This window comes from Notothenia rossii (genome assembly GCF_949606895.1).
Source record: "Notothenia rossii genome assembly, chromosome: 2".
In the NCBI taxonomy this organism is placed as follows: Eukaryota; Metazoa; Chordata; class Actinopteri; order Perciformes; family Nototheniidae; genus Notothenia; species Notothenia rossii.
This window is the reverse complement of record NC_136904.1, coordinates 5,066,715-5,094,474: the sequence shown is the minus strand read 5'-3', so window position 1 is coordinate 5,094,474 and position 27,760 is coordinate 5,066,715. Positions and strand designations below refer to the sequence as shown.

Below are 27,760 nucleotides of genomic sequence, written 5' to 3'. Positions count from 1 at the left end.
CTGATCAGCTCATTTTCAGACAGGTTTTTATAGAAATGGATCAAAAAGAGAGAGAATCTTTGTTCGTGAAACTTTCAGAGTCTCTTTCCACAGAGGGGACACATGTTGATGTAGAAGAGACATGAAGAAGAGGGGACACATGTTGATGTAGAAGAGACATGAAGAAGAGGGGACACATGTGGATGTAGAAGAGACATGAAGAAGAGGGGACACATGTTGATGTAGAAGAGACATGGAGAAGAGGGGACACACGTTGATGTAGAAGAGACATGGAGAAGAGGGGACACATGTTGATGTAGAAGAGACATGGAGAAGAGGGGACACACGTTGATGTAGAAGAGACATGAAGAAGAGGGGACACATGTTGATGTAGAGGAGACATGAAGAAGAGGGGACACATGTTGATGTAGAAGAGACACGAAGAAGTGGATTTTGCATGATACAGCAGGTGAGCTTTAAGACATTAAAAACATTATGCCCAGAATTGGGAGTTCTACTCTAATAATAACAGGTCTACAGGTCTACAAGTCTACAGGTCTACAGGTTTACAGGTCTACAAGTCTACAGGTCTACAGGTCTACAGGTCTACAGGTCTACGGGTCTACGGGTCTACGGGTCTACGGGTCTACAGGTCTACAGGTCTACAGATCTACAGGTCTACAGGTCTACAGGTCTACAGATCTACAGGTCTACAGGTCTACAGGTCTACAGGTCTACAGATCTACAGATCTACAGGTCTACAGGTTTACAGATCTACAGGTCTACAGGTCTACCACTTTCTTTGGTTCATTTCTTCTGTTGTTAATTCAGCAGGTGAACCTATATGTGTTAACTTTGTGTATTAAACTAAACGTTTCCTGTCAGCTCAGCTTTGAGTTCTGCTTGTTTAAATCTGAAGTGTGTGCTCAGGTGTTTCATTGTTGCAGTCGAGGCTAGATGTGACAACCATGAGCATATAACTCAAAGTCTTATCCTTAAAATAAGGGTAATTTTCAGACAGTCACGTTATCTCTTCCTCCTCCTTGGCAGAGCATATTGTATATTACATTTCCCCGGGATGATAAATCACGCTGAGAAGAATTCACTAATTGAACACAGAGGACTGCGAAACATCAAGGCTCGTCAGAGAGGGAACAGAAACACGGCCGTCTTCTGTCTCTGTCACTTTTCCCACATTGCTGTTTTCTGCGACAAGCCTCAGTCTGTGCAGTTATTATTATTATTATTATTATTATTATTATTATGATCTGCCCCCACTGGACTTTAACACTCAAATCCAGCATCAGACATTTGTTACGCTGCTATGGACAGTGTTTCACTAATGTACCGTAATTTTCGGACTATAAGCCGCGCCTTTTTTCCCATTTTTCGACGCTGCGGCTTATATAACGGTGCGGCTAATCTATGGATTGTTACAGCTAACGGCCACTAGGGGACCTCCTAAATCTATGGATTTTACAGGTTACAGTCCACCACCTTTAACTCTATGGGCTCTATGGCCGGTCCGCGCCCCCCACCTCTAAGCGGCGGCCTCCAGCAGGAAAAGCTGGAGGCCGGAAAAGAGTGAGACAAGTAGCGCGCAAAAGTAAAAGTGGAACCGAGAGTGGTACGAGAGACAGAACGAGAGCAAGACAGACAGACGTTACGAGAGCGAGACAGTTTGTCCCCGGACCACTGGTTGAAAACCACTGCTGTAGATCACTGCCGGTACGTGCGCTGGGAGCGCACCGTTTAAGTTTGAAAGTTGAAAAGTTTGTGTGTCTGAAACGCTATGTGATACAGTACAGTTTACACAGCACATGTTCTGTAGCTACTATTGCACTAAATGCTAACACTTGAATACGTTATGCAAATATGCAACTTGTTTGTTGAAATGTTAATAAATGGGAGCTTCCTCAAACAGCCATCTCTTTCCCGACAATCCCCTCTGTGCACGAACCCTTACATATGGTAATTAAACATTAAAACACCTGCGGCTTATAGTCCAGTGCGGCTTATACATGTACACATCATTCAATTTAGCTGCTGCGGCTTATATTCAGGTGCGCCTTAGAGTCCGGAAATTACGGTACATTTCCCAAAGATTTTGAAGTGACTGTTATTTTGTATATATTGATTGTTGGGTCTTTATTTATGTCTTAATGTGTGCATATATATACATGTGTCTGTTGATTGTGTATATATAGGTGTATAGGTATACTCGCCTCTTTGCACTGGCTTTTAATATTACATGTAGTTGAACATCAAATGTTTCCATTTGCATGTGTTTTTATATGTTTCTAGTTATTGTGCTTCTTATCATGTTTTTAATTATTGTTTTTTATTCCCATTGTGTTATTATATATTGTATTTACTGCCTGTACAGCATTTTTGGTCAACTGAGGTTGTTTTAAATGTGCTATATAAATAAATAAAGATTGCTATTGAGATATAAACATATTTGTATACATATTTTTATATATATTTGTATTCAGGATTGTGGGAAACAGTATTTCGATCTCTCTGTCTGTACCTTATATATACAGTCTATGGTCTGTTCACACAAACTGAAAGATTGCCAATAAAGTTGACTTTGAGACTTATTTTTCAGCTCCATTGGAAATGATTCGGTCTTTATGCTCACCAGGAACTGAGCCATGTCAAAAGCCAAATCCTGGACGAAGCTGAATCGATGCTCGCCCAGCGGAGTCACATGACACGGGTTCAGATCCTCGGGGGGGCCGCGGCTCGCTGAACACAGGGTGACAAACACCGCCTCGCAGCAGTCGTGGGCTAAGAGACAACAAAAGGGGGGACACAACAAGACAGGGTGAGAAAAAAGACTGGGAGGAGGTGTTTGAGCATGGAGAATATACTAATATATACTCTTTTTATACATATTTATACACATTTTTATATATATTTGTATTTTTGTATTCGGGATTTTGGGAAACGGTATTGCGATCTATCTGTCTGTACACACAAACTGAAAGATTGACAATAAAGTTGACTTTTGACTTTAAAGATAAGATAAGAAGTAATTTACTGAAGCCAATTTGGGGAATGTTTGTGTTGCAGCAGCATAAAAAGACATGGAATTAGAGAATGTAAAAGACTATAAATAAACATTCCAAAAAGTAATCATCTCAATAGAGAACAATTTCCTTCGGGATTAATAAAATCTTATCTTATTTTATAGAAATAAAATAGCATTAAAAAAAAGTAAAAAATATACAAATGTACAGTAACAAAATATAAAGCAAGATATTATGTAAGGGATCATGTGCTGCGACGCGGTCATTATGAGGAAAATAACACCGACAGGCTGATCAGGAGCCCGACGCGAAGCGGAGGGATCTAGATCGGCATGAAGGTGTTCTTTTCCCCATAATGACCAAGTCGCTGCACATTATCCCGCTTATTACATGGCCACATTCTCAACAAAGTAACGTTATGACTCCCACTATTAATTGAAATGCTTTTATGGATTTAGAAAATGATTTTATTGATTTAAAAAATAGTTGTATGTATTGATTTAAATTGACATGCATCCGCTAGGAAAAATAGTCCGTTGTTACTGTTTGAACTAACGTAGCAACGGCAGGAACTGCTTCGATAGCGTTTTTGATTACAGATTTGAAAACATCGCTCCTTGCTTTAAAAGTAGCACAATTCATTATGTCAAACCTTGGAAAGTATCTAGATATCCCTGCCTTAATGCCAAAGTAACTGACAACTGAATATGTGTCGCCGTTTGATGTCTATGTCTGGACCGCTGCGTAAAAAGGAGGATTTCTGCCCGTTACTTCTCCGCTGCTTTCTTGTCGCTCTTGTCTTGTCGTCGGCCAGACTGTATACAGTTAAATCGAACGGACTTCTTTCTGCAGATGTGAGCGTCCTAACAACGGTCAATAAGTCCTTGACAGCGGTCTGTCTGTTCGGTATTAACAACGTGTCACGTGTTCTGAATTGACAAATCAGAATCGAGTATTCAACTAAGCCATGTAATAAATATATATAAATATGTGAGGGATTGAATATTAAATATTAGATTGTAGATTTAAACAAATCAATTGGCTTTAATCTATAGTATCAGTCCGTATGTGTATATACATCTTCCATGAGTTTAAAATGTGTTTTGTGCTAGAAAGGTTACTTTAAGGTTATATTTAGCATATACTGTAGTTTGTAAAACACTTTTCTCAATATATTTTGCAGGTTCATTAGATATTTGACACCCCATCTGAATACCTCAACCCAAGGCTACTATAACTACCTTTGCAAGATTGAACTATATTTCTTTGGGAAACCATGAAGCCAGGGTTAAGATAAGATAATCAATTCGAAGACTAGAAATAAACGCCAGAAAGTAGAAAATATACATGTTGAATTACACATTTACAGTAACAAAATATAAAGCAAGTATTGATAAGTATGTGAGGCATGGAATATTAAATAGAATATACATGTAAAATGTACAGTGTAAAGGTTAGGACTCTTCTTGTAGAAACCCAAAATGTCAAGTATGATCCTGAAAATTAGCAAATGTGCCTCTAAGATTCAAATGCCTTGCTCAATGGCCAACCCAAAGTAGTGTTTTGGTGCATCTGAAGCCATTTTTCCCATGCCATTTGGTAATTGTATCCCACGACCCTGTGCCTGGTCACAGGACGTTTCCCCTTGAGCTGGACTGATGGAGGGAGCGATGGAGCAGAGCTAATCTGTGAGTGGAGAACAACACCTCCTCCACCCCACCCCCCCCTCCCCTCCTCTGATGGCTGTAATTCAGCCGAGCTCTTAACGAGATAACAAGTTGAACATGTTCCACCTTCTCTTTTACCGACTGAAGTCCTGACACTTAACAAACTGGTGCAGGGATGATTCCTAAACTCGGAAATGAGTCGGCATTTTAGCACTTCCTGTTCCCTGGTCTGGAAGTCAATTGGTTTTTGATTGTGTTTTTGTGGTTGTGAGCATGAATTAAGGTCTGTGAAGAGATGTTTAAGTTTTGTTCCAAGACATAAAATATGTCAGTAAATCCCACACTGGTGAATTCAAAACGGTTGATGGTGACGTGAAGTCCTGTGACCGTGCTGTAGTTCCTTTATAGCCCAACATTAGCCACCTTTAGCTTAGCGGTGGTGACGTGAAGTCATGTGACCGTGCTGTAGTTCCTTTATAGCCCAACATTAGCCACCTTTAGCTTAGCGGTGGTGACGTGAAGTCATGTGACCGTGCTGTAGTTCCTTTATAGCCCATCATTAGCCACCTTTAGCTTAGCGGTGGTGAGGTGAAGTCATGTGACCGTGCTGTAGTTCCTTTATAGCCCATCATTAGTGTCCTTTAGCTTAGCGGTGGTGACGTGAAGTCATGTGACCGTGCTGTAGTTCCTTTATAGCCCAACATTAGCCGCCTTTACCTTAGCGGTGGTGACGTGAAGTCATGTGATCGTGCTGTAGTTCCTTTAAAGCCCAACATTAGCCACCTTTAGCTTAGCGGTGGTGACGTGAAGTCATGTGACCGTGCTGTAGCTTATATTTAATGCATTTAAATCTAAAGTATTCTGTATTTCTACGACCCATTTACTCACTGTTGCTGCTTATTCATCTCACAGGAAGCATCTCCGACTTCTGCTTCTAAACATTTTAAATGTGGCAAGTATAGAATAAATGGGATGAGCTCCAAGAGGAGAGATGATGAACGAGCCGGGCTCCATAAAAAGTAAAACGAGGTGATTTCTCTCCAACACACAACATTAGTTTTAAAGCCAGGCCAGTGGAGGTGGATGATTAATGATTTATCACTTTCGACTTTCTTACACCGCTATAATAACTCCTGACTGCCCTATGCTTTCTGTGGGATGGGAAGAAGAATTACACCACCACCTTCCTCAACATACATTTTTTTCTTTTTAATATATTTTGGCACCCCGTAATGTTCGTTCGAGCTATAGCACATAATGGCTATGGAGAATTAACAACTAAAGCAGTTGTTGCCGTTTTTATTTTGGGGCTTTTTAAGAATATATTTACTTTCTTTTAACTTCTTTTGACACATTTGCCCCCAGGTTGTGATATGAGACTCAATATTGTCTTAGATTTTATTGATTGTATTGTACTGGTTTTACAGGCTGCATTACAGGAAAGTGATTACATTCTGAATTTACAAGACTATTCGAGTTCAGACTTTAATCTCAGAACTTTAAAAACACATTCACTCGTGGTCAGACCTCAACACATATTTGATACCTGGCCCCAATCCTCTTCTGTATACAATTCATAAATATACATTAGAAACGTTGCAGTTTAAAAGTCTTTCTGTTTTGTTGCCATTAAAACCTTAAGTTGATATTATTCATATGGATAAGAAAACCTTTCAGACATCTTTCTATCCTCAGACCAGACATTTCTTTCACTGATGCCTGACAGGAGGATTGAAAACAGATTCATCATGCCTCCATCACTGTAGGTGGAGCTGCTTTCCCACAGGTGCATTGGGAGTCATTTATATATTCTTTACTTAACCAGGTAAAAGTGTCATTGAGATTCAAATCAATTTTTCAAGAGCGACCTGGCCAAGAGGACAGCATGAACAAAGTGACAACAAATGAACACAAAACAATACAGGCAGACGAATACAGCTGTAAAACACAAATGAAATGGCACATAAACCGGTCAATATGCAAATAAAAGAAACTATTGTAAAACATTCAAACTGGCACAATTTTAAAACAACTTCAATTACGGGATATACGAGCACTCACATCGACCAATGGTTCCTTTAAGATGGACTTGAATTCCAAATCTGACAGTTTCAGCTCCTTCTGTACTTTATTCCAAACATAAGGGGCAGTATATTTAAAAGCTTCTTTACCCAGTTCTGTTCTCACTTTAAGAACCAGCATCTGAATAAAATCTTGGGAGCGCAGGCCATATAAACTTAGTTTCTTAACACATATATGTGTAAATATAAGACCGTGACAGGGAGCTTCAGGCGTTTTGGGTGGGTCAGCTTACCGGGACACAGCGCCTGCAGGGTGTCATGGCTGCTCCTTAGGGTGCTGGTCAAGTGTCTCTGTGTGCTGCCAGCGAACAGCAGGAAGTAATCCACGCCATCCTCATCCTCAGCCAGCTCTTCATCAGCGAGCTGGACCGTGATGACACAACGACCCTGCAGAGAGAAGGAGGGGGGAAATGGAAAAGAAAGGCAGAAACTTAGAAAAGATGTTTAGAGAAATATAAGTTTGTATATATTATTAAGATGGCGGCTCTTGCAGACACAGGTGGCTCCCTCTCTGCCTGACCAAGACTTTATAATATACACACACACACACACACACACACACACACACACACACACACACACACACACACACACACACACACACACACACACACACACACACACACACACACACACACACACACACACACACACACACACACACACACACACACACACACACACACACACACACACACACACACACACACACACACACACACACACACACACACACACACACACACACACACACACACACACACACACACACACACACACACACACACACACACACACACACACAAAGATTAATTTATATTTTTATAACTATCCAATTATGTACATTTTATATCTTTACATTTACATTTTTGTAAATGTAACTACTGGCTTCCATACAGAATTAGCTTTGCTGCTAATGCTGTTATCAACACTGCTTTTATCTATGTGTTGTTGAGAAATTAGGAAAACCTGCAAAAACGTTGATATGCACGATTATATGGACAATAAAGACTTTCTGAATCTGATTCAAACGGACTATTCTGCCATGTGTTGCTCCTTATTTCTCACAATATCCATGCATCCTACCTCTTCATCGATGGATTTGCAAATATAAAATACTAATATATGTGGAATAATGTGTGTTTTTCTGCTATGGAAGCACATTTTTTAATCAAGACAAACTTCAAGCAGCCATTAACAAGGCACATTTAGACGAGGCACATTTAGAGCCAGCCAGGGAGGCGTGTGTCCACTGTGCAAAGGGAAAGCTCAATAACACAAATGCATAATTGAATACAGCCTAGAGCAGTGGTTCTCTGGTCAGGCCTCGGGACCCACTTTTTACTTTGTCATTAAATCGGGACGCAACATTTTGAACCACTCAAATCTATTCAACAAAGAATCGTGCTGTAATATATACGCTTTTCAGCAAACAATATTAATTAAAGTGAAGTGCAGTGCATATATCCCTTATATCCCTTCACAGAACTAAAGTATGCTTTCAAAAAAGGTTTAATGAGATGATGGAATCAAAGCTGAACTGTATCACATAAAAAGATTTTTAGAAATACTAACATATAAACTACGCATTCTGGTACACTTTGAGAAGAAAATAAATAAATGTATTAGTACCTGACATATTAATAATATGTTATGCCATTGTTTGTTTTTCACTTTGTTCTGACAGCTGAACCTTCTGCTCCACACAGAGAGAAGAGTAAAGAGGAGAGTGTCTGTGTCAAATAGTTTAAATTGTGGGTAAGGGTAGATAGCCCCCATTGTTCTGTGACCTGTCAATCATCAAACCGGGGGTCATATTTAATTATCTGTTCATTTCTATCTGAAGTTGTACACATGGAAGTATAAATAATTGTTCTACCGCAAAGTTATTCTCCGTAGGGACTTCCGGCAACAATCTTGATTCTGATTGGCCAGAAGACTAAAAAAAACATCAGCAAAGATGTTTTATTGAGAGGAGGATCACTACGCAGCCCCGAAGCTCTGGAACTCCCTCCCCCAAGACCTCCGTGAGTCTGATTCCCTCACCCTGTTCCAGTCCCGTCTCAAAACCCACCTCTTCAACTCTGCTGATCCTTAAACCCGCCCCTCCCCCCTCTGACCCAACATCCTCCTGACTGCTTTTCTGTTTTTGTTTTGTTTGTGTTTTTGTTCTTGTTTTGTTTGTCGACCTTACTCATAATGTAAAGCTTCTTTGGGTCTAGAAAAGCGCTATATAAATCCCATTTATTATTATTATTACGTGACAGACGTTTTCAAAACCATTTATGGTCTCTGGTACTTCCAGTCCAACGCCTACTGCCTGCACAGCGGGTCTTTTTCTTCCCTCACACATCCCACTCGAAACGGGTCCGCGAACCACCAGTTGAGAACCACTGGCCTAGGTAGTGTCTGGATAGCACAAAAAACTGAAGCAACAAGAACAAATCCTAATCTTACCCCTCTTATCTGAGAGCAAATGTAACCTGAATATAAAAAATGGAACCCCGGACGGCCACTTTAGATTCATTTAAAACCACTTCTGTATCCAGATGTGAGCTACAATCCATTCCCTCTGGATATCCGGATGCCAAATTTTAATAATACCACGGTGTAAAACTTGATGTGGAGTCTGCCAGAACACTCCTTACAAAAAAGCCTTAAAGATAACAGAGTAGTGATTTATTGATTTGAAAAGCTGCTCATCACATCATGAACAAACAAACAGCAGCTCGACTTTGTGCTGAGGAGAGAGCGCAGAAGAGAAGGAGGACGCGTAACGTGATACACACCTCCTGTATCAGTGCTTTTGATCTAAAACCCTACTATTTAAAAGAAACATCTCATCCCAAGAAGCATTATTTGTCAATTAGTCTTCCGGTTTTACCGTGAATTCTTGAAGAAAACGAAAGGTTTTGTTGCATAAATAAATATATATATTTTTTTTTAAGCGGTGAATTAGGAAAGTAACGATAAAGGGGCCCTCATTTAACAAAAGAAAATCACATGCGTATTGCAGACGAGTTTAGGGGAGAATTTGTAATCTATTTTTTTGTATTTATATACAGCAGTTTCACACTTCTTAAAACACAGCGCCCATTCTACACTTTTAGGCTTGCAGACCATTAACATGCACTAAAACCTACAGAACACACTGCAGGAAAGAGAACACCCCAAAAAGCCTGACAGGGCCTTTTTAAAATGCTTCCTTCTCTTGGTGCCATGAGAGGAAACGTTTTAGCTCAAGAATTCAAGATAACAAGGTTTGATATTGATATACAGGCGTGAAGTATTATTATTACATAAACAAGCTGTGCACGACCTGTGTGGGCAACATGAGCAGCTGCTCTGACTGGATCTGGGCCGATTAAAGTCCTGGAGCCCCGGCCAACTTTACACCAGAAATATCATGGAAGAAGATAACAGAAGCATTTTTGGCTCTTGTTTAACATGAACACGTAAAACATGAACAATTCAGCGTTAGTTCGTTTTTTAAGTCAATAAATCTCATGCTGCAGGTAAGACAGGAAGATGTGTGTCTCTGTTAACTTTCCAGCCTTATCATTGTTAACTGCATATTGAAATATCCTGATTCTCATATGTACTTTTGTATTTATTGGTTAATAATAATAATAATAATGGATTACATTTTTTATTAGAGCGCTTTCACAGGTGCTCAAAGCGCTTTACAAATACACATTACACATATTAGACATGTCATTACTGTGGACATTACCCACAGGAGCAAATGCGGGTAAAGTGTCTTGCCCAAGGACACAACGGCCTGACGCAGTGGCGGCCGAGGCGGGATTCGAACTGGAGTTCACCAACGCCCCTTGATCTGATGACCAACGCTCTAACCACTGCGTGCGTACATTTGTCCTATAACTCATTTAGTTTTTATATTTGATTATATTTCACATTTGTACACAAAGGTCTTAAGGCCCCTACAAACCAAACTGACACCAAAGGACACGCCCCGACGGACCCGACTGTTATGTCTCCTCACGTCTCCTGCGTCTTGGCCAACAGTCACACTGGAACACACCGCAAAGACTGCGCATGCGTGAGTGGCAATAACTCTCCTTACCAGCAGGCGGCGGTAGTGTGTATTCGTCATTCAAAAGAAGCAACAACCGGAAGACAGACTGCGTGATAACCGAGAGAAGAAGAACAGACTGCCTGATACAAACAAACAACAAATAGCGTGTTCCACTTTCACTCTACAGCGAGAAGCTCACGGGGCTTTCCCCAACCTGAGTCGAGAGCTGGAGTTAAATGAAATCTCACATTTGCCTTCTTAATCGTTTGATTGGGTCCCTCACTTCCGTTTCGCTTCTCATGCACTGATTCGCTAAGCTGAACAGCCAATCAGTTGATTTCGTTTGCCGACTGCCTTTTACCGACAGCCTACCGATTCAACATGCTGAATCGGCGGCGGAAAGTGTCGGCAAGGCAGAAAAGACACGACGGTGCGGGACACACCAATCTGAGTAGGGCGACAGGACGCTCATCGACGGCCAGACATCTATCGATGGCCAAAATCACACACACACACACACCGGGCCTTTAAAGAGCAACTTGCAGGGTTTTTTTTTTTTCTACACTTATGCTTAAACTTGCTTGAAAATTACAATTAAAAAAGTGAATGTAGGATTTGATATTTTAGGATTTGAGCGGTTGTGTTGAGCGGTTGTGTTTTAGTGAGCTGGTATTTTATTGTTTATAGTGTTTATGTAAATATTTGTATTTCTTTATTTTATCCTTGTATTTCACATTTATATTTTAACTTCTCTTATTTATATAATTATATGAAGAATTTTTACATTAAATTCCTAGGTTTACATAAATATTGTGATACTATTTTTGCATTCATTTCACATCATAGCATTAACTTCATATGTTTATGTAAACATTTGTACATTACATTTGACTTTTCCTTTTATTTCAAATGTTTACATGAGTAATATGTTTTACAAAATATCATGGAAGTAGATGACAGAAGCATTTTTAGCGCTATTACGGGATTGTCGTTTAAAACTCGTCAGGTAAAACATTAAAAAGTCAGCGTTAGTTTGTTTTTTAAGTCTATAATTCTCATGCTGCAGGTAAGGTAGGAAGACGTGTGTCTCGGTTCATTTGGAGTTTTCCAGCCTTATCATTGTTAACTGAATATTGAAATATCCTGATGTTCACATATTTATTCTTCTATTTCTAATGCTTGTATACATATTTTGATTTCACTTAATTCTAATCAAATCAAGCCAATCCTGTTTGTATAAATGTTGTTTGATATAATTTATATTATCTTTTCTATTTCACATTTTTACTTTAACTTCTCTTGTTTAAATACATATTTTCATCATATATTATTTTACATTTGTGTTTTAAATTCCAATGTTGTTCATATATTATTTATTTTGTATTCTAAAATTAAGCAAAACCCAATTGTCCCATGGGATAAACAAAGTATTTCTGATTCTATTTCTGATTGCAAAAAACAATAAAATGGTCAGGTATAGCAAAATGGGTCTGAGGCTTTTCAAGCTAAGAAACAATTAGGGTTCCTAAAAACCACTGACACTCAATCAGTGTATATTTACATCTGTTCCTCAGCTGTATTGTGTGAATGCAAAACTCATTCCAATGTAAGACACATTGAAGCAGACTCCATTGTGCATTGTGTGCTTTTTCTGAAAGACAATTGACTGTGTTGTGGCTGAATGGATTGTTGTTGTGGGCACTGGTGTAATCTGAGGACAGTCTGAGGAGGAGGAGGAGAAAATAGAGATCTTGTTCAAAATGAGGGGAGGGACTCCAGCTCGTTGAGGGATAAGAGAGAATGTCATCCCACTTCATCTTCCCAGTGCTGCCATCTTTTCTCCAACATGAACGCCTGTCCAGTTAAAGCTTTTAGTGTCTCTACTTTAAAGAGTCCTCTCCTGCTGATGTTCAGGTGTATATCAGTATGTAGTGTCTCTACTTTAAAGACTCATCTCCTGCTGATGTTCAGGTGTATATCAGTATGTAGTGTCTCTACTTTAAAGAGTCCTCTCCTGCTGATACTCAGGTGTATATCAGTATGTAGTGTCTCCACTTTAAAGAGTCCTCTCCTGCTGATGTTCAGGTGTATATCAGTATGTAGTGTCTCTACTTTAAAGACTCATCTCCTGCTGATGTTCAGGTGTATATCAGTATGTAGTGTCTCTACTTTAAAGAGTCCTCTCCTGCTGATACTCAGGTGTATATCAGTATGTAGTGTCTCCACTTTAAAGAGTCCTCTCCTGCTGATGTTCAGGTGTATATCAGTATGTAGTGTCTCTACTTTAAAGAGTCCTCTCCTGCTGATGTTCAGGTGTATATCAGTATGTAGTGTCTCTACTTTAAAGAGTCCTTTCCTGTTGATGTTCAGGTGTATATCAGTATGTAGTGTCTCTACTTTAAAGAGTCCTCTCCTGCTGATGTTCAGGTTCATATCAGTATGTAGTGTCTCTACTTTAAAGAGTCCTCTCCTGCTGATGTTCAGGTGTATATCAGTATGTAGTGTCTCTACTTTAAAGAGTCCTCTCCTGCTGATATTCAGGTGTATATCAGTATGTAGTGTCTCTACTTTAAAGAGTCCTCTCCTGCTGATTTTCAGGTGTATATCAGTATGTAGTGTCTCTACTTTAAAGAGTCCTCTCCTGCTGATGTTCAGGTGTATATCAGTATGTAGTGTCTCTACTTTAAAGAGTCCTCTCCTGCTGATGTTCAGGTGTATATCAGTATGTAGTGTCTCTACTTTAAAGAGTTCTCTCCTGCTGATGTTCAGGTGTATATCAGTATGTAGTGTCTCTACTTTAAAGAGTCCTCTCCTGCTGATATTCAGGTGTATATCAGTATGTATTGTCTCTACTTTAAAGAGTTCTCTCCTGCTGATGTTCAGGTGTATATCAGTATGTAGTGTCTCTACTTTAAAGAGTCCTCTCCTGCTGATGTTCAGGTGTATATCAGTATCTAGTGTCTCTTCTTTAAAGAGTCCTCTCCTGCTGATGTTCAGGTGTATATCAGTATGTAGTGTCTCTACTTTAAAGAGTCCTGTCCTGCTGATGTTCAGGTGTATATCAGTATGTATTGTCTCTACTTTAAAGAGTCCTCTCCTGTTGATGTGCAGGTGTATATCAGTATGTAGTGTCTCTACTTTAAAGAGTCCTCTCCTGCTGATGTTCAGGTGTATATCAGTATGTAGTGTCTCTACTTTAAAGAGTCCTCTCCTGCTGATGTTCAGGTGTATATCAGTATGTAGTGTCTCTACTTTAAAGAGTCCTCTCCTGCTGATGTTCAGGTGTATATCAGTATGTAGTGTCTCTATTTTAAAGAGTCCTCTCCTGCTGATGTTCAGGTGTATATCAGTATGTAGTGTCTCTACTTTAAAGAGTCCTCTCCTGCTGATGTTCAGGTGTATATCAGTATGTAGTGTCTCTACTTTAAAGAGTCCTCTCCTGCTGATGTTCAGGTGTATATCAGTATGTATTGTCTCTACTTTAAAGAGTCCTCTCCTGTTGATGTGCAGGTGTATATCAGTATGTAGTGTCTCTACTTTAAAGAGTCCTCTCCTGCTGATGTTCAGGTGTATATCAGTATGTAGTGTCTCTACTTTAAAGAGTCCTCTCCTGCTGATGTTCAGGTGTATATCAGTATGTAGTGTCTCTACTTTAAAGAGTCCTCTCCTGCTGATGTTCAGGTGTATATCAGTATGTAGTGTCTCTATTTTAAAGAGTCCTCTCCTGCTGATGTTCAGGTGTATATCAGTATGTAGTGTCTCTACTTTAAAGAGTCCTCTCCTGCTGATGTTCAGGTGTATATCAGTATGTAGTGTCTCTACTTTAAAGAGTCCTCTCCTGCTGATGTTCAGGCGTATATCAGTATGTAGTGTCTCTACTTTAAAGAGTCCTCTCCTGCTGATGTTCAGGTGTATATCAGTATGTAGTGTCTCTACTTTAAAGAGTCCTCTCCTGCTGATGTTCAGGTGTATATCAGTATGTAGTGTCTCTACTTTAAAGAGTCCTCTCCTGCTGATGTTCAGGTGTATATCAGTATGTAGTGTCTCTACTTTAAAGAGTCCTCTCCTGCTGATGTTCAGGTGTATATCAGTATGTAGTGTCTCTACTTTAAAGAGTCCTCTCCTGCTGATGTTCAGGCGTATATCAGTATGTAGTGTCTCTACTTTAAAGAGTCCTCTCCTGCTGATGTTCAGGTGTATATCAGTATGTAGTGTTTCTACTTTAAAGAGTCCTCTCCTGCTGATGTTCAGGTGTATATCAGTATGTAGTGTCTCTACTTTAAAGAGTCCTCTCCTGCTGATGTTCAGGTGTATATCAGTATGTATTGTCTCTACTTTAAAGAGTCCTCTCCTGTTGATGTGCAGGTGTATATCAGTATGTAGTGTCTCTACTTTAAAGAGTCCTCTCCTGCTGATGTTCAGGTGTATATCAGTATGTAGTGTCTCTACTTTAAAGAGTCCTCTCCTGCTGATGTTCAGGTGTATATCAGTATGTAGTGTCTCTACTTTAAAGAGTCCTCTCCTGCTGATGTTCAGGTGTATATCAGTATGTAGTGTCTCTATTTTAAAGAGTCCTCTCCTGCTGATGTTCAGGTGTATATCAGTATGTAGTGTCTCTACTTTAAAGAGTCCTCTCCTGCTGATGTTCAGGTGTATATCAGTATGTAGTGTCTCTACTTTAAAGAGTCCTCTCCTGCTGATGTTCAGGCGTATATCAGTATGTAGTGTCTCTACTTTAAAGAGTCCTCTCCTGCTGATGTTCAGGTGTATATCAGTATGTAGTGTCTCTACTTTAAAGAGTCCTCTCCTGCTGATGTTCAGGTGTATATCAGTATGTAGTGTCTCTACTTTAAAGAGTCCTCTCCTGCTGATGTTCAGGTGTATATCAGTATGTAGTGTCTCTACTTTAAAGAGTCCTCTCCTGCTGATGTTCAGGTGTATATCAGTATGTAGTGTCTCTACTTTAAAGAGTCCTCTCCTGCTGATGTTCAGGTGTATATCAGTATGTAGTGTCTCTATTTTAAAGAGTCCTCTCCTGCTGATGTTCAGGTGTATATCAGTATGTAGTGTCTCTACTTTAAAGAGTCCTCTCCTGCTGATGTTCAGGTGTATATCAGTATGTAGTGTCTCTACTTTAAAGAGTCCTCTCCTGCTGATGTTCAGGCGTATATCAGTATGTAGTGTCTCTACTTTAAAGAGTCCTCTCCTGCTGATGTTCAGGTGTATATCAGTATGTAGTGTCTCTACTTTAAAGAGTCCTCTCCTGCTGATGTTCAGGTGTATATCAGTATGTAGTGTCTCTACTTTAAAGAGTCCTCTCCTGCTGATGTTCAGGTGTATATCAGTATGTAGTGTCTCTACTTTAAAGAGTCCTCTCCTGCTGATGTTCAGGTGTATATCAGTATGTAGTGTCTCTACTTTAAAGAGTCCTCTCCTGCTGATGTTCAGGCGTATATCAGTATGTAGTGTCTCTACTTTAAAGAGTCCTCTCCTGCTGATGTTCAGGTGTATATCAGTATGTAGTGTTTCTACTTTAAAGAGTCCTCTCCTGCTGATGTTCAGGTGTATATCAGTATGTAGTGTCTCTACTTTAAAGAGTCCTCTCCTGCTGATGTTCAGGTGTATATCAGTATGTATTGTCTCTACTTTAAAGAGTCCTCTCCTGTTGATGTGCAGGTGTATATCAGTATGTAGTGTCTCTACTTTAAAGAGTCCTCTCCTGCTGATGTTCAGGTGTATATCAGTATGTAGTGTCTCTACTTTAAAGAGTCCTCTCCTGCTGATGTTCAGGTGTATATCAGTATGTAGTGTCTCTACTTTAAAGAGTCCTCTCCTGCTGATGTTCAGGTGTATATCAGTATGTAGTGTCTCTATTTTAAAGAGTCCTCTCCTGCTGATGTTCAGGTGTATATCAGTATGTAGTGTCTCTACTTTAAAGAGTCCTCTCCTGCTGATGTTCAGGTGTATATCAGTATGTAGTGTCTCTACTTTAAAGAGTCCTCTCCTGCTGATGTTCAGGCGTATATCAGTATGTAGTGTCTCTACTTTAAAGAGTCCTCTCCTGCTGATGTTCAGGTGTATATCAGTATGTAGTGTCTCTACTTTAAAGAGTCCTCTCCTGCTGATGTTCAGGTGTATATCAGTATGTAGTGTCTCTACTTTAAAGAGTCCTCTCCTGCTGATGTTCAGGTGTATATCAGTATGTAGTGTCTCTACTTTAAAGAGTCCTCTCCTGCTGATGTTCAGGTGTATATCAGTATGTAGTGTCTCTACTTTAAAGAGTCCTCTCCTGCTGATGTTCAGGCGTATATCAGTATGTAGTGTCTCTACTTTAAAGAGTCCTCTCCTGCTGATGTTCAGGTGTATATCAGTATGTAGTGTTTCTACTTTAAAGAGTCCTCTCCTGCTGATGTTCAGGTGTATATCAGTATGTAGTGTCTCTACTTTAAAGAGTCCTCTCCTGCTGATGTTCAGGTGTATATCAGTATGTAGTGTCTCTACTTTAAAGAGTCCTCTCCTGCTGATGTTCAGGTGTATATTAGATATAATGTAAACAGTGACCTCCTGACCTGGCTCCTAGGGCTCTGATGTTTAAGAAGTTTGCCAGTTGGACTGCAGGGAACTCCTTTCAGTGGAAAAACAGTAAAAGCAGATTCTACTTTATCCCCAAATGTAGCAGGAACTCCTTTTATCTTTCTGAATTCCATTGTTATTGATGACTGTGAGATTCTGTTTTCAATATATTGTTTTATCTATCCATCTATCTATCCATCCATCTATCCATCTATCTATCCATCCATCTATCCATCCATCTATCCATCCATCTATCCATCCATCTATCCATCCATCTATCCATCCATCTATCCATCTATCTATCTATCCATCCATCCATCTATCTATCCATCTATCCATCTATCCATCCATCTATCCATCTATCTATCCATCTATCTATCTATCCATCTATCTATCTATCCATCCATCTATCTATCTATCCATCTATCTATCCATCCATCCATCTCTCTATCCATTCATCTATCTATCCATCCATCCATCTCTCTATCCATTCATCTATATATCCATCTATCCATCTATCTGTCTATCTATCTGTCCATCTATCCATCTGTCTATCTATCTATCCATCTATCCATCCATCTATCCATTCATCTATATATCCATCTATCCATCTATCCATCTATCCATCTGTCTATCTATCTATCTATCCATCCATCCATCTCTCTATCCATTCATCTATATATCCATCTATCCATCTATCTGTCTATCTATCTATCCATCTATCCATCTGTCTATCTATCTATCCATCTATCCATCCATCTATCCATTCATCTATATATCCATCTATCCATCTATCCATCTGTCTATCTATCTATCCATCTATCCATCCATCTATCCATCTATCTATCTATCCATCTATCCATCCATCTATTTCTACCAACAGCCTAACAGTTAAAGGAATATGCAATAGATAATATCCAAAGTGTGATGAATAGCACATTATAGTTCACTCTGAGGCTTGGTACAGTAAATATGTTGTGACGTGTAGGCTGTATAATGTGTGACAGAGCTGTAGAAAGTTTTTCAACTTGGTGCTTCTGCAAAAACTTCTTACTTCTATCAGGATAAAACCAGACACAGACACATCATCCCCTAGGCAACAATACAGACCATTACAACACCTGAACTCTGTGAGGAACATCCATCACATTCATCTGTTTGCATCTAGCTAATTATTTATCCATATATCATATTCCATTTACGTGTATATAGACTCTTCTTGCACTATTTCAATTGTATTTGTATTTACTTGCACATCTCAAAACATTCTCTTGCACTATTTGATTTCTATTGTTATTTATGTCATTATTTGTATTGGTTTTATTTGTTTTATGTCCTATATATATATATATTCATGTTGCTCTGTTTGAGGAGCCTGTGACTTCAGTTGTTCATTGCCATATCTACACTGTAGCTAATGTGCACATGTCACATGGCAATGAAGCCTTGAAACTTGACTCTAGACGAGAAGATGGGTCAGGCTGGAGCTCAAATGGCTTCTTGCACTATTGCTATATATACGCTCAGATTCTCATGGTCATAACTAAACTGTAGCTAATGTACAAATGACAATAAAAGCCTTGAACCTTGAATGGCTCACGTGAAATCACAAAAATCTGCTCCACAGTCTGCCACAGGCCTGGAAATGCTCCGGTGGTAAAGGGGGGGTAGTCTCAGGTCCTTGGAACTCAGAGAGGGATTTTAATATCAGCGAGGCTAACCAGCAGCCTTGGGATTTGTTTGTGTTTGGCTGCAGCTGAGGGGGAAATGTGTTCAAGGCGACCAAATAGTCCAGATGCTACGAAGGAGGGACGTAACCTTCAGAGAGCCGAGACCAAACAGAGCAGCGTTAGAGAGGAGATGTGTGTGACACTCTCTCCATTAAAAACTCATCTCTCATGATATCAATCTGCTGCTTTTGGCTCATTAGCTGCTCAGATGTGTTTGAAGGCACGACAGCAGTATCTCAATATGTCAAAATGCACATCCATCCATTATAAATAACATTATGCAACTATTCTTAGGAAGTTATGAAATAGTTTCTACTTCATTTGTTGTTGTTTATTCACAGGATATGAGACTGCTAAACTCCTGATCTCTATGAAGAGGGTTAAAAACTAGGGCCGGGACTTTAACGCGTTAATTAAGATTAATTAATTACACAAAAATTAACGCATTTTAATCGCACATATTTTTGCACCGCGGAACGTTTCTCACTGGATGAGTTTCAGGGGTACCGATTATACTGGAGCACCAACTAACGTTCATGACTTCAAACAACCACAAACCACAGTGAACAATAGTCAAACGTGAACGAAGAAGCTGATGAGACCGCTTTGGTTGGCCCCGTGGATGGGACATTTTGTTTTTAAAAACGGACGGATGGAAGCGTCGATAAGAGCACGGTTGTTTGCAAATTATGCAAAAAGGAATTTGCATATCACCGCAGCACATCAAGCCTCAAGTATCACCTCAATGCAAAACATATAGCAGCTAGCGTGGAAGCTAGCGTGGACGTTAGCCCGACTCGGAGAGTACAAGGACCCACACCCATTTTTAAATCAACTGTTGGTAAATCAACAAAGTCTGTTATGGCCTCTGAAGCAACAGAGAGATGTTTTCTAATAGTCAGGGTTTCCAATGTTCTGAATGTACTTGAAAGTATTGTGTTATACTTAAAAAACAAAGTGTTATAGTTTACAGAAGGTCTACCTACCTATAGGCTACCTGAATCTCTGAAATGTACTATATTCCTAAATATGCTATTGCTACACTTTATGGCAAAAATTGCACTTTTCTGTTGGTCTTGGTTAAGAACCACCTTGAAAAAAAATAAACAATGTTTTGTAGCTTAAGCTTATGTATTCAGTCATTATTCAATGGTATACTAAAATCCATGTGAAAGAAATTGCTTCTCACTGCTCTCAGGTCAAATATTTATATGTGATTAAAAATGCGATTAATTAATTACAAAGCCTCTAATTAATTAGATTAATTTTTTTAATCGAGTCCCGGCCCTATTAAAAACTCATCTCTTATCCTCGGCACTGATTGGATATGAAGGTTTGGTGGCTCTGAATGGTCTGGTGCCTCGTGCATTTGTGAACTGCCACTCTGTGATTTAATGAAAATGTAAGTTCTACATTTACAGAAGATATCAAAAGGAGAAGATTTAGATTTTTTAGATCGCGTAATATCAAGACGCTGCTAAAACGTTTTTGAAGGCAGTATCTCAATTGGTCAAAATGAACATCCATCCATTATCCATAACATCATAGGCAACTATTTTTAGAACTGAAGTTATGAAATAGTTTCTACATAACTTGTCCTGGTACATGCATGTTATTTCTTCACAGGATATAAGACCTATAAGCTCCTGCTCTCCGTGAAGAGGCGAAATACACTTATGTTCATATTTGTCCACAAACATTTGTGGCGAGAATTATGGCGAGCTAAGTACCGTACATATAATTACAAGATGCAGTCACTATTCTTTCTTTAATTGTACCTTGTTCTATTTTTACGCACACATGTGTATTTTCCCTGCAACTTACTTGAACCATGTTGTCTATTGTATTTATGTTTTAGTTTATCGCAGACAGACAGAAGACTTTCGTTGCCAAGACTACGCTGTGTCTATTGTGTATACGACACATAAAACCCTTTAACCCTCCTCTGTTTGATTGCTTGTAGCCAATCTTCCATCTCTGGATTTCGGTGGTATTTGAAAAGAAAGAGTGAGAGTAAGGAGTGGGAGAGACTATCAGCAGAATAAGATCATTGTTGGTCCTTTCAGAAAGACAATGTGTAGGCGGGGGGGTAGAGGAGGAACAAAAGCTGTGAAACATCTGCAGGAAACACAGCTGCACTCAGCAACCTTTGGGAATCATGCAAACACACACACGCTGAGGAGCTGAACATCTGCACACTTATGTAAATATATATAACATGTTCAAACAAATGCTCAACTTTTTACTGTGGCATCTTGTTTCAATAGTTACTTTATCACTTGCTGTAATAGTATTTTAATTTGTATTCTATGTTGTCCCTGTTGCTGCTATACATGCCTGATTTCCCCCAAGGGGATAAATAAAGGTCCATCTTATCTCATCGTATGTTAAAGGTCTCCTATTATGCTATTTGTAGGCATATATCACAGGTCTCACAAAAAAACCTGTCTCTGATTGGCTGAAACACCAGACAGATCATTACCCATAATCCCCTCTGTTTCAGCCCTGTTTCCAAAGTGCTGATTCTCTGTCTGTTACTTTAGATGAAAATAAGGAGCCCCTCCCCACGCCCCTCTGAGAGAGATTTGGTTACAAAGAACCCAATGGTGCTCTAGGAGGATATTCAGGTGATAAGGGGGGGGGGGGGTTACCTTGGTTGCTGATTGGCTAATGGTTACACAAGACAAAACATCGTTATGACATCATAAAGTGGGCAAAATCTGATCAGCTCATTTTCAGACAGGTTTTTATAGAAATGGATCAAAAAGAGAGAGAATCTTTGTTCCTGAAACTTTCAGAGACTCTTTCCACAGAGGGGACACATGTTGATGTAGAAGAGACATGGAGAAGAGGGGACACATGTTGATGTAGAAGAGACGTGAAGAAGAGGGGACACATGTTGATGTAGAAGAGACATGAAGAAGAGGGGACACATGTTGATGTAGAAGAGACATGGAGAAGAGGGGACACATGTTGATGTAGAAGAGACATGGAGAAGAGGGGACACATGTTGATGTAGAAGAGACATGGCGAAGAGGGGACACATGTTGATGTAGAAGAGACATGGAGAAGAGGGGACACATGTTGATGTAGAAGAGACATGAAGAAGAGGGGACACATGTTGATGTAGAAGAGACATGAAGAAGAGGGGACACATGTTGATGTAGAAGAGACATGGAGAAGAGGGGACACATGTTGATGTAGAGGAGACATGAAGAAGAGGGGACACATGTTGATGTAGAAGAGACATGGAGAAGAGGGGACACATGTTGATGTAGGAGAGACATGAAGAAGAGGGGACACATGTTGATGTAGAAGAGACATGAAGAAGAGGGGACACATGTTGATGTAGAAGAGACATAAAGAAGAGGGGACACATGTTGATGTAGAAGAGACATGGAGAAGAGGGAACACATGTTGATGTAGAAGAGACATGGAGAAGAGGGGACACATGTTGATGTAGAAGAGACATGAAGAAGAGGGGACACATGTTGATGTAGAAGAGACATGAAGAAGAGGGGACACATGTTGATGTAGAAGAGACATGAAGAAGAGAGGACACATGTTGATGTAGAAGAGACATAAAGAAGAGGGGACACATGTTGATGTAGAAGAGACATGGAGAAGAGGGAACACATGTTGATGTAGAAGAGACATGGAAAAGAGGGGACACATGTTGATGTAGAAGAGACATGGAGAAGAGGGGACACATGTTGATGTAGAAGAGACATGGAGAAGAGGGGACACATGTTGATGTTGAAGAGACATAGAGAAGAGGGGACACATGTTGATGTAGAAGAGACATGGAGAAGAGGGGACACATGTTGATGTAGAAGAGACATGGAGAAGAGGGGACACATGTTGATGTAGAAGAGACATGGAGAAGAGGGGACACATGTTGATGTAGAAGAGACATGAAGAAGAGGGGACACATGTTGATGTAGAAGAGACATGAAGAAGAGGGGACACATGTTGATGTAGAAGAGACATGAAGAAGAGGGGACACATGTTGATGTAGAAGAGACATGAAGAAGAGGGGACACATGTTGATGTAGAAGAGACATGAAGAAGAGGGGACACATGTTGATGTAGAAGAGACATGAAGAAGAGGGGACACATGTTGATGTAGAAGAGACATGAAGAAGAGGGGACACATGTTGATTTAGAAGAGACATGGAGAAGAGGGGACACATGTTGATGTAGAAGAGACATGGAGAAGAGGGGACACATGTTGATGTTGAAGAGACATGGAGAAGAGGGGACACATGTTGATGTAGAAGAGACATGAAGAAGAGGGGACACATGTTGATGTAGAAGAGACATGGAGAAGAGGGGACACAAGTTGATGTAGAAGAGACATGAAGAAGAGGGGACACATGTTGATGTAGAAGAGACATGAAGAAGAGGGGACACATGTTGATGTAGAAGAGACATGAAGAAGAGGGGACACATGTTGATGTAGAAGAGACATGGAGAAGAGGGGACACAAGTTGATGTAGAAGAGACATGAAGAAGAGGGGACACATGTTGATGTAGAAGAGACATGGAGAAGAGGGGACACATGTTGATGTAGAAGAGACATGAAGAAGAGGGGACACATGTTGATGTAGAAGAGACATGGAGAAGAGGGGACACAAGTTGATGTAGAAGAGACATGAAGAAGAGGGGACACATGTTGATGTAGAAGAGACATGAAGAAGAGGGGACACATGTTGATGTAGAAGAGACATGAAGAAGAGGGGACACATGTTGATGAAGAAGAGACATGAAGAAGAGGGGACACATGTTGATGTAGAAGAGACATGAAGAAGAGGGGACACATGTTGATGTAGAAGAGACATGAAGAAGAGGGGACACATGTTGATGTAGAGGAGACATGAAGAAGAGGGGACACATGTTGATGAAGAAGAGACATGAAGAAGAGGGGACACATGTTGATGTAGAAGAGACATGAAGAAGAGGGGACACATGTTGATGTAGAAGAGACATGAAGAAGAGGGGACACATGTTGATGAAGAAGAGACATGAAGAAGAGGGGACACATGTTGATGTAGAGGAGACATGGAGAAGATGGGACACATGTTGATGTAGAAGAGACATGAAGAAGAGGGGACACATGTTGATGTAGAAGAGACATGAAGAAGAGGGGACACATGTTGATGTAGAAGAGACATGGAGAAGAGGGGACACATGTTGATGTAGAAGAGACATGAAGAAGAGGAGACACATGTTGATGTAGAAGAGACATGAAGAAGAGGGGACACATGTTGATGTAGAAGAGACATGAAGAAGAGGGGACACATGTTGATGTAGAAGAGACATGAAGAAGAGGGGACACATGTTGATGTAGAAGAGACACGAAGAAGAGGGGACACATGTTAATGTAGAGGAGACATGGAGAAGAGGGGACACATGTTGATGTAGAAGAGACACGAAGAAGAGGGGACACATGTTAATGTAGAGGAGACATGAAGAAGAGGGGACACATGTTGATGTAGAAGAGACATGAAGAAGAGGGGACACATGTTGATGTAGAGGAGACATGAAGAAGAGGGGACACATGTTGATGTAGAAGAGACATGAAGAAGAGGGGACACATGTTGATGTAGAAGAGACATGAAGAAGAGGGGACACATGTTGATGTAGAAGAAGAGGGGACACAGGTTGATGTAGAAGAGACATGGAGAAGAGGGGACACATGTTGATGTAGAAGAGACATGAAGAAGAGGGGACACATGTTGATGTAGAAGAGACATGGAAAAGAGGGGACACATGTTGATGTAGAAGAGACATGGAGAAGAGGGGACCCATGTTGATGTAGAAGAGACATGAAGAAGAGGGGACACATGTTGATGTAGAAGAGACATGGAAAAGAGGGGACACATGTTGATGTAGAAGAGACATGGAAAAGAGGGGACACATGTTGATGTAGAAGAGACATGAAGAAGAGGGGACACATGTTGATGTAGAAGAGACATGAAGAAGAGGGGACACATGTTGATGTAGAAGAGACATGAAGAAGAGGGGACACATGTTGATGTAGAAGAGACATGAAGAAGAGGGGACACATGTTGATGTAGAAGAGACATGAAGAAGAGGGGACACATGTTGATGTAGAAGAGACATGAAGAAGAGGGGACACATGTTGATGTAGAAGAGACATGGAGAAGAGGGGACACATGTTGATGTAGAAGAGACATGAAGAAGAGGGGACACATGTTGATTTAGAAGAGACATGAAGAAGAGGGGACACATGTTGATGTAGAAGAGACATGGAGAAGAGGGGACACATGTTGATGTAGAGGAGGCATGAAGAAGAGGGGACACATGTTGATGTAGAAGAGACATGAAGAAGAGGGGACACATGTTGATGTAGAAGAGACATGAAGAAGAGGGGACACATGTTGATGTAGAAGAGACGTGAAGAAGAGGGGACACATGTTGATGTAGAAGAGACATGGAGAAGAGGGGACACATGTTGATGTAGAAGAGACATGAAGAAGAGGGGACACATGTTGATGTAGAAGAGACATGGAGAAGAGGGGACACATGTTGATGTAGAAGAGACATGAAGAAGAGGGGACACATGTTGATGTAGAAGAGACATGGAGAAGAGGGGACACATGTTGATGTAGAAGAGACATGAAGAAGAGGGGACACATGTTGATGTAGAAGAGACATGGAGAAGAGGGGACACATGTTGATGTAGAAGAGACATGAAGAAGAGGGGACACATGTTGATGTAGAAGAGACATGGAGAAGAGGGGACACATGTTGATGTTGAAGAGACATGAAGAAGAGGGGACACATGTTGATGTAGAAGAGACATGGAGAAGAGGGGACACATGTTGATGTAGAAGAGACATGAAGAAGAGGGGACACATGTTGATGTAGAAGAGACATGAAGAAGAGGGGACACATGTTGATGTAGAAGAGACATGGAGAAGAGGGGACACATGGTGATGTAGAAGAGACATGGAGAAGAGGGGACACATGTTGATGTACAAGAGACATGAAGAAGAGGGGACACATGTTGATGTAGAAGAGACATGAAGAAGAGGGGACACATGTTGATGTAGAAGAGACATGAAGAAGAGGGGACACATGTTGATGAAGAAGAGAGATGAAGAAGAGGGGACACATGTTGATGAAGAAGAGAGATGAAGAAGAGGGGACACATGTTGATGTAGAAGAGACATGGAGAAGAGGGGACACATGTTGATGTAGAAGAGACATGAAGAAGAGGGGACACATGTTGATGTAGAAGAGACATGGAGAAGAGGGGACACATGTTGATGTAGAAGAGACGTGAAGAAGAGGGGACACATGTTGATGTAGAGGAGACATGAAGAAGAGGGGACACATGTTGATGTAGAGGAGACATGAAAAGGTGGATTCTGCGTAATAGGCGAGCTTTAATAAAACATAAAATGTCCGTCATAATTCAGAGTTGTTTTAGAGCCAAATGGATGTCTTTCAGCCGCACCGTGTGACTGTGCTCTCTGCTGGTAATCAGTACTTAACAAAGTGACCTGCTGGGGTATTGACCTGCTAAACATGGCGTGTTCAGCAGGGAACAGGCAACTATTAAGCAACATCAAAAGAACAGCTGGAGGCCGGCAGCCCGGCCCCCTCTTCTTACATTTAAATATGAGTGAAGCTTCACATCCTGCAACCGTAACACTCTGCAGGTAGGGCGGTGTTTCTCACACAATCAAACTGTAATGAATTCTCACCAAAGCTGCTTTTAATGATGAAACTCATTATGCAGTTTAAATTGATGTTGATCCCCCTGGCTGGAGTCTTCACTAGAGACAGCACAATGAGGGAGTTTGCTCCACTTCAACACCCAAACTAATTTCAACACTTCCCATGGCATCCACTGACTACTTCATGAGTTACTCTAAAGACAGATTTCATAGCTTTAACTCGGAAATAAATAAAAACGAATTAGGCCCTTCACCATAACTACTACTACTTGCTTGGACAATATGTTGTACCAGGAATTACCAGAGACGACACAATAGGCGCTTTCAGTTACTTTGCCGGAACTAAAGAGCAGATCGCGTTCACACCGGAATAAGTCCCTGAGGGAGGATTAGGCAAATGAAGCCGCTGACGTCACTTCTTCTTCTTCTGCTTTGGGTTTACTGGTAGGCTGCAAACAACTTCACGGCGTATACTGCCACCCAAAGTCCCCGGCCGGAAGCCCCCGGAGTAGGGGACTGGCTTCAGTAGAAGCTGCTGGGACTCCCTCCTCATCTCCACCGCTCCCATGTTTTATTTTGTGTTGCCATAAGTTAGTCTCTCTCCGTTTGTGCACTGGAATAATGCTAATGCTAATAATGCTAATGCGAGGAAAATGAAATGGCGGCTTCACAAAACTTTTTGGGAGTTTTACGGGGCGTGGTTTGCATTCCGCCAGCCAATCAGACACAGGAACTTTTTTCTCCCATGAAAGTCCCTGCTCTCTAGCAGGGACGGAGAAGGGGGTGGAAAGGTTCTCATTAACTAAGTTCTAGCTCCGGCTTGTTTTGGTGTGAACGCACATTTTCGGAACTATATCGGAACTATACTGGGTCAAGGTACTCCGGTGTGAAAGCGCCTAATGAGGAAGTTTGCTCCACTTCAGCACCCAAACTAATGTCAACACTAT

General features: G+C 40.5%; 1 protein-coding gene across 1 annotated transcript in view; it reads right to left on the bottom strand.

Annotated features, from left to right (window-relative positions):
• The window catches only part of LOC307027956 (uncharacterized protein), a gene marked incomplete at its 5' end in the record, with an annotated part of 181,547 nt that overhangs the window by 109,569 nt on the left and 44,218 nt on the right, over positions 1–27,760 (bottom strand). The window contains 2 exon segments of the mRNA XM_079662650.1: positions 2,624–2,772; positions 6,996–7,149. Of these exon segments, the coding sequence (XP_079518776.1) occupies positions 2,624–2,772; positions 6,996–7,149 (303 nt within the window).